Source organism: Sinohyriopsis cumingii, chromosome 10 (assembly GCF_028554795.1).
Source record: "Sinohyriopsis cumingii isolate HCF-2022 chromosome 10, ASM2855479v2, whole genome shotgun sequence".
In the NCBI taxonomy this organism is placed as follows: domain Eukaryota; kingdom Metazoa; phylum Mollusca; class Bivalvia; order Unionida; family Unionidae; genus Sinohyriopsis; species Sinohyriopsis cumingii.
Window position 1 is genome coordinate 85603791 of NC_142970.1, and position 8704 is coordinate 85612494.

Below are 8704 nucleotides of genomic sequence, written 5' to 3' on the forward strand. Positions count from 1 at the left end.
AACTAATCGATGAGATCGTCAGATTTATTTGCATATTTGTACTGGCAGACCATAGCTACATGGTGAAAGCAAGACCTTTTGTATTGATTTATTAAAATATACTCATAACTGAATGATTTGAGAACACTTGTTTCATTCATTTACTTAACAGTCACATCATAATCCTTTTGAAATCTGCAAGATAGAACATTCTTTTAAAACATTTTGAGAAGGATTTGAAAATGCTTATTTATATCCATTTAAGTATTTGCCAGAAAGTAAGTATACATCATTCTCCTGTAATTAGTGCTTAAACAATTGATGGTGGACACTGGTTGATACATCGATCACACTTTGAAGGAAATCCAGGTAATTTATTGTTATTGGTAGAGCATGTAGTGTTTATCTAGCCCATCCATCAATCAGTCGATATGTGCCTCTTGTCATCTATCCATCTATCCCAGCTTGGTTAGGCTTTGCAGTGAAGAACAGTTTTAAACATTGTGATGGGATATCCATGTTCTGTTACAACATTTGGTTGTTTTCTTCTGTATTAATATTGACACAAAACTCAAAATTAAAAGAAATAAATAGCATTTTCAGTTTTATTTTTTAACTTAAACATTATCCACTTTAATTGCTTGTATTAAAAATCATGTTCTGAAATTTTGCAAACCAGTCACAGTTACTTTTTTCCTTCATAGGAGGAGGATTTCTTGCGGACAGTTGAAGAAAGTGAGCAGATCGAGAAAGTGTACAAAAGTTACTTTGACCTAACAATTGTCAATGACAACTTTGAGGATTCCTTCTTCCAGATAAGGAAAGCCCTAGATGAATTGAGTACTGACATACAATGGGTACCAGTTGCCTGGGTGTATTAATCATGAACGTGAAGAGGAAGATTATGGATGCAGAGTTGACCTCAATGTCTGCCATTTTTACGCATTATTCATTATAAATCCCAAATCATTAAGCTGTAGTCATGACTTTTAAAAGCCATTTAATAAGTCCATTAAGCTGTAGTCATGACTTTTAAAAGCCATTTAATAAGTTCATTGAGCTGTAGTCATGACCTTTATAAACCATTTAATAAGTCCATTGAACTGTAGTCATGACTTGTAAAAGCCATTTAATAAGTACATTGATCTACATTTTGTGTTTTTTTTCTTCCCCTTCAAGTCCTAAAGTTAATTCAAATTTTCAGAAGCACAGTCAAATCTGCATGTAATAACTGTTTATACTACAATTTTGAAGTGACCTTTATGAGCATAGTAGTCTTTGTATATGTTAATAATAATTATATAACTCATACCCCTGGAACCATTGTACACAGGTGGCTGTTATATCCAGGTGGTCACAAGCACGTTGGACTGTACATTTTGTGTCTTTGACAGTTGTATATTTTCAAGTAAACATAAATATATCATTTAAAAATCAATATTTTATTTGTTCTACAAGTTCATTCTTCAACCCAACATATGCTTAGGAACACAGACTGGTTATATCATTTTAGTTATTATGGAATAGCTTCATAAATGAACATGGAGTCTCTTTTCATCATAAATACATCAGTGCCTTTGCAGAAGTTTTTCAGGAAATGCCATGCTACGTGTTGCAGTTATATTGTTCATGCATATGAAGAAAAAAACCCTATTCCCTGCACTACTTTTATCGTACCGCTCTGGTGGGTCTAGTGGTAGAGCGTCTGCCTCGGATGAGAGATGTTGCGGGTTCAAATCCTGGCCAAGTCATACCAAAGACTTTTAAAAATGGTACTAACAGCTGCAGTGCTTGGCACTCAGCATTAAGATGTTAGTATTAGGACTGGCCGGCCTGGTGTCAGGATAATCTGGCTGGGTGGGACATCATGCTACATATCTGCAGCATGATGCCCCAGTGCTAAACATCACTATAAACTGTCACTCTGCAAACATCGTAGCGATATGACTGAAAAATTGTTAAAGGTATGTTAAAATCTAAATCACACACACACACACACATGCACTACTTCTATCATGTACAGACAAACCTATTAGCTAAATGAAGGCTTGAAACAAAATGAAAGTAAATGTGGGAGATTATACAATAAAGGATGTATGTCACAAGCATTCTGTAACTAACAGGACTCTAATTAGACAGACACAAGGTCTGGTTGATTTCATAGCTGACAACCAATCTCTAAAACTCCAATTAGACACAGCAGCTGTGCCATTTTGATTGATACTGAGACTTGTTGTATTACACTATATCCTCCTGTCTGTGAGAAATCAATCTATAGAAATCTAAATGTATATCTGCTGTTGATGTTATTCTAAATTTGAATAGTTTTAACAGTGGAAAAGAATATGAGAAGATTTCAGCTTTATCACAGTCATCTTTAATACTTTTGAAGAATTATTTCCATTTTTCAGTTTGTTTTTCGCTTGTTCTGACTGAAGAGTTCTTACTTAACTAAAATCAAAAAAATGTCATCTGCCAGATTCCCCAAGAGTGTTTCTTGTGTTTCTTCTTTGTTTCCATTCAGTCCAGAAACAAGTCTAAACTGCTCAGATCTTGACCCAAGAAATGGGGTTGGAAAATTGAAATATTTTTGGACCTGGCTTGTCGACATTGTTGGAGTTGTTTTGGGAAATTAAATCTTAACTGGTACTTTCCTGTTGTGAGAACGATTCTCAGTATGATTCAAGTAGGTCTGATAATCTTCATGTCATAGACATATCTCACTTCTGACATGTTGTGTGAGTGTGTAGGAACAAACACTAGATACTCTCCACTGCTATTTTTATATATTGAGAAACCTGTTAACCGAATGAAATACACTGCTTGTATATTGCAGACTAGCTTATGCCATACACTCCCATGTTGTTCTCATGTTTGCTGTTCTCTTCATTCATGTTACAATGTAAGGTTTGTCTGTTTTTTGGATACTGTTATCTATACTATTGCATCTGCTGCCTTGAAATTTGTGTATCATGAAAAGCAACACTTGCCAGTAGGGTTTGTTTTTCTTCAAAGTGTCTGTTTATTTTGTCTGCTTAGATCCACACTTTTGCATGCATTGTTATACAGCTTGCTTTGTATTTTGGATTTGTAGACTTTTGTACCAAAGATGGGTCACAGGTACTTAGTTTTGCATGCAGAATAATTGTTTTTGCGTTAATGTTGCATATTTATTTTTACTTGCACTGTAATGAAATGTAGGATCTGGAGGCAAGTCTGGTGTTTTTGTTGCTTATTGTCCACCAGTGGCTGTGAACATTCCTTAAAAATAAATTGTATTGATGGATGTGCCCTTTTGAAACAAGTTTTCATTCACTGAAGATGAAAGAGCACTTTCAGCTGTCAGAATGAGTGGTTAACAGTTGTTAGTGGGCAATGATCATTTTGAGCAGTATAGAATAATACTGGATTTGTAAACAAATGTTTTAAATGATGCATAAAATTCCTGTTTAAAACAAGTTTCCTGGTTATCGGTGCGGGAAATCGGGTCACATACAACATGTACATATACATGGATGTGACCAATGCAGGTTTATTTTGACAGTAATAATTGTGATTTATAAAATACATATTAATTGTTGGTGAATGACAAATTTATTTTTATATACTAATTTTTGCTGGTTATATTTTGGGGGAAAAATGTAACTTTGTTTAAAATGTTGGTAAATTTAAACAAAGATGACAGCATTAGCTTAAATGAGATGATAGCGTCCGACTTGCATGAAAACATTAGATAGATATGGGCATCACACATATACTGAAAGCTAAAACATTTGAAATTATATTTTGTTTTATTCCAGTACAGTATGTAGATATGATCTTTAAAACAGGTGGCTTTCTGACCAATTTGAACGCCATATTTTTCTTTACTACTCTCAGTATAAAGAAGACATTTAAAATAAACTATGAATCAACAACATTTAGTATGCAATTCCAGTGGTTGCCAACCTTGCTCAGAAGTTGGTTGCCAACCTTGCTTATAAACAGGAAAAATAAAGATCACTTTAAAGGTCATTTGTAATAGATTTGTAATGTGTAACCTAACACATATTGTGTAATACATTGATAAAAGACATATTTTTGCACCATTCATACATAAAAATTATACTACATATGTAAAACATACCAGTGTGTAAATCGTGTATCTGACAAACTTGTATATATCGACATATGAAATGGAGGAGTATGTAACATTACAGGTATAGGAATTGTAGTATGTGTGTCAATTATACCAGATAGCTGTTTCAGCTGAGAACAAATCCATTTTTTAACTGTTCTGATGACCTGTTTGTAAACGTAAACTGGTAATAATAATGTTTTTTTCAGGTTTGATGTCACTTGTATTTGTGCATCACATACCCGTTTCAATTTTTAACATCTTGTTTTCCTGTGGAACTACTTTTGTCTTTAGGAATTTTCTGTGCCATGACCATACATATAACTAAGTCTTGATGCATTTTTTCATTTTGTAATAAAAAAAGTCTCCTGAGATGTAACTGATACAAAATTTACAAATCTCATTAGCTTATAATTATGGTGGTTTATAGTACATTGGGAAATGGTGTTGGCAGGTAAATGTTTTATCTCTATGCTTTCTCTGTTTTTTTTCTCCCTTCAGTTAAGGATTTAGTTATACTTGTATATCTACATCATCATATTTAGAAGTAGGCGATTTGTGAAAATTGGATTAATTGTAACCAACTTTTTCTATGTGAATTTCTCCTCTTCTGTCCCATTTATTTAATATAATCTGACATCTTATTTGGTTTCCTCTCTCAAGCTATATACGAACATCAGTTATTTTCTGACATTTTTATTACATATTCCAAGATGTGAATTTTCAGCGTGGTATCAGTATATTTCTGTCCAGCTTTATCAAATAGGTTGGGGCCCAGACTGGCTAAGTGGTCTAGAGGACTTGCCGTTCCGGATCACTGCCATCTCACCTCTGTCTGCATGTGTTTGAGTCCAAGGCACGGCTAGCGTGGGTATGTGGGAAAGCCTGCCAGTAGCTTCTCGTGGGTCAGTGCTTCTTCCCTGGGTTTTCCAGGGTTCTTCCTCCACCAGTTATACTGGTCATCATGTATAGCCTATCTTGTGCTGAAAAATGGCGTTGAACCCTACAATAACAAAACAAACAAACAATCATACAGGTGCTTCACTAAGTAATGGATTGATGACTCTGGTACTTTGCACACAATGACTGTAAGAATGCTAGACTTGTGTACCCTTGTACACATGGGCTATCATGCATTGTATTGAGATAGCCCAGTTCACTGCATCATATTTGTCTGAAAAGTTTGTTCCACCATATGGTGAATTTGGTTATCATAGCATGCTACAACCTGATATTTGTTTAATAGTATTTTTCCACCATGTGTTGAATTTATGTTGCCCACTGGACTGCAGCATATTTGTTTAATATTATTTTTCCACCATGTGTTGAATTTATGTTGCCCACTGGACTGCAGCTTATTTGTTTAATATATTCGCCTCCCATATGTTGGATTTAGGCAGTCCAGTGGTCTGAAATATATTTGTTTAACATTGTTTCTCACCATGTGCTGAATATAGGTTGACCAGTGGGCTGCAATATGATAGATGTTTATCATTTTTTCCTTCCATATGTTGCATATTGATATCCCATTGGACTGCAGTGTATATTTGTAATGTAAAGGATTGGGATGGATTCAAAAGAGAACTGTACCAATATTTTCCCAAAGGAAAATCTAAATGTAATTACATTTTTCTGTACTAATTTAATGTCAGCATGTTTGTTAAACTGTTAGCTGAAAGGGACTACCATCTGATTTTGAAATTATTTGGACTGTTTTAGTTATAATACATGTGACATTCGTATTGAACTCCAAGAAAGATTCATAGAAAATGTAAGTCCGAGCCACATTCTTCGTATAGTTGATTGTGCAAGGAGTTGTACATTGTTCATGTTGTACATAAAACATAGCTTTTTTGTAAAATATACTCCTTAAGGGTACATAAATACAGCTTTTCATCTTGTGTTGGTTCGGCCCTTTAGTATCTTCATTTTTCATCTGTAAGTTTTCTCATCTGTCCATCAACATTGTGAAAAGTAATGTTGCTAACCTTTGTCACAGCCGAATGCTTTTTTAAAAAAATGAAAAATTGTCTTTTTTCATGATGATTTTCCTCAGGAGTGTTTCATCAGTTCTTCACTATTTTTGACTGAGCTAAAGCCCTTTTTCAATCAAAGTGGCTCTTCAAATTAGTATTTTCTTGCAATAACTATGTTCAGCAACCATTCTTATGCTTAAAACCAATTCCAGCTGGTATAATCTGTGCTATTTGTGTGATGTTAGCTGTACTAGAAAATAAGTATCAAATGTGCTGATTTTTCCATTTTTGTGTTTCTTCTTACAAACTTTTTTTGTGTGAAGGTTTCCTGATTGATATTTTTTGAATGAAAGTCTGTAAGATGAAATTGGTTGCTAGATCACTCAGGAATGCTTGAATCCAAGGGTCTCTGGCCTCACGCTTCTACTAACCTTTATTGGAAATCTTGTATAATCCCATTCCCTTTTTCTCTACATTTTTTGAAGCTTTTTAGTTTGTTAGCTTCTTTTAGATTCAGGTGTACATGGTGGAGTTTGTATTCATTTTGGTTTGAGTTATGGAGGTACGGTCATTGAGTTATGAAATTGCGCTTGGATTTTCCTGATTTGTGTAACCAATATAGTTTTGCTACCAGCACCATAAGCACACACATTCATGCAGAAACAACCGCATAGGTATGCTTCAGAAGGACAAATATTGGGACCTAAACTTTGTTCTTTATTTTGTATCGAAATTATACTACTGGTAATATAGAATTACAAGCCATAATTAAAGTACATGCTTATTATCCAGATTGTTTAGTATTAGATAATACAATAAACTATATTGATCTGAATATATACATGAAGCGTTAAATTAAATATGATTTTCAGAGTTGACTATCAGTGACTTTTACATACAGGCTGGGTTCCTAATTGAGGTAGATGAAAACATTTGGTTCGTTTTTATGTTGATATTCATTTACTAAGTCTATAGTTGTAGGGTTTTCAAAATTGTACCTACCATGTATACTTGCTTATAGGTCGGGTCTAACTACAGAAAACATAAAACTGATCTGCAATCACATAATGCTTCAATAGATCAGGGTCTATGATGTTGTATTGAGTATTCTGAGCAAACCCTTTTCTGCCTGTGCATTATGTAGCAGCTACATTACTTGTTTGTTCAACTTAACACTATGTACTGATGTTTTATAATTTAAAAAATATATCAGGTTTATTTTCTCATAGGTTTGGCATGTTAAAATTGTTCTCTTGAACTTGACATGCTAGAACTAAAGAAGAGTAATTATATTACATACATTTATGAGTAAATGGAAAACAAATTATAGGGTGTACTGCTGCATTGAAACAAATCAATAAAGAATGTCAGAATAAACTTTTTGTAAGAATCACTGGTGGTTTTTATGGTTGCTTTGTATCCAGTCAGAGGACTTGCAAATGGGTTATGATATCACTTCCATATATTGCTAATTTATAAATTTGAACAAGAATCGTTGGGTTCATTATACAATAGCCAATGCCCTGAATAATGCACACAAAACTGCATAGCCCATAGACCAAATATGTACAGGCATAATTTGTTTTTGGCAGATAGGGATCTGCAATGTTTAGAGTATAATATTTCTTCCACATTAATAAAGATGGTAGAATAAATTCTCATTCCAGTTTTTCATTAGATATATATGGTATATAGTATGAAATTCATTTATGGTATACAGTATGAAATTCATTTATGATTTGTAAAGATGCTGTCATGTAATTGAAATCTGTTGTTAATGATAGGAATGATCAGAAATGGTATGGTCTGCAGCAGCAGTGTACAAATCTTTTGGCTTAATTTTGCAGTACTTTGAAATTTATAGTACCATTGCGGTAAAGCAGAAGTCACCAAATGTATAAAATTCAGCATTGGTGTAAGGTTGTGAAAAAAATCGTAACATTTATACATTAATTGGGCTTTGTAAATATTCTGCCCTTTTGCAAATTAATAAACTAGATTTACTAATGTTTGCTTATGACTTTTGTTAAATAAACACAGCACCACACATGTGTGTGTGAGGGAGATGTGCTACCCTGTTCTTAATGCATAATCAATAGGCACTCACTCAACAAAGGTGATAGAGAAATTGTAGCCATGTTGTTTTTTCCTCCATTCCATCAGTGACTTGGTATCCACAGTGTAACGTGACCAGAAATGAATGGAATTCATGCAGAATTTCTTATGCAAGTTGGTAATTTCCATTGCTCAATTATTAACAGAGTTCTAGCTTCTGAATTTTCATCCCCTTAAGCATTTGTGACTAAATAATTGTTAAAGCTATGTTAAAAATTCAAAATCACACACACACACTTAAATATTGGTTCCCACAGCAGAATGTTACCATTAAGATGCATTCCTTAACCACATCATAGTTTGGTGAACTGACAGTTAATTATAAATAGCACTAACCTTGCGAGCGAATATACATTGTAATAATTGAGTCCAATGCTCCCTTGGCCATTTCAAATTTTCAAAATGAGTAAAATATTTGTCTACTTTTTCTCTGAAAGTGGGCACTAACCTAATATTCTTTGCAAGATCAAAACTTAAATTTGGATTTGAAGTATGAATGTACTTTTCACTTGCCAGT

The 8704-nt window shown here is 33.8% G+C and overlaps 1 protein-coding gene across 1 annotated transcript in view; it reads left to right on the forward strand.

Annotated features, from left to right (window-relative positions):
* LOC149790509 (MAGUK p55 subfamily member 2-like) overlaps window positions 1-8079 on the forward strand; it is a 49797-nt gene extending 41718 nt beyond the window's left edge. Inside the window, exon 15 of the mRNA XM_089972562.1 lies at window positions 684-8079. Within this exon, the coding sequence (XP_089828688.1) occupies window positions 684-860 (177 nt within the window). The 3' untranslated portion in view covers window positions 861-8079. The remainder of the gene's footprint in view (window positions 1-683) is intronic.
* The last annotated feature ends 625 nt before the right edge of the window (window positions 8080-8704 follow it).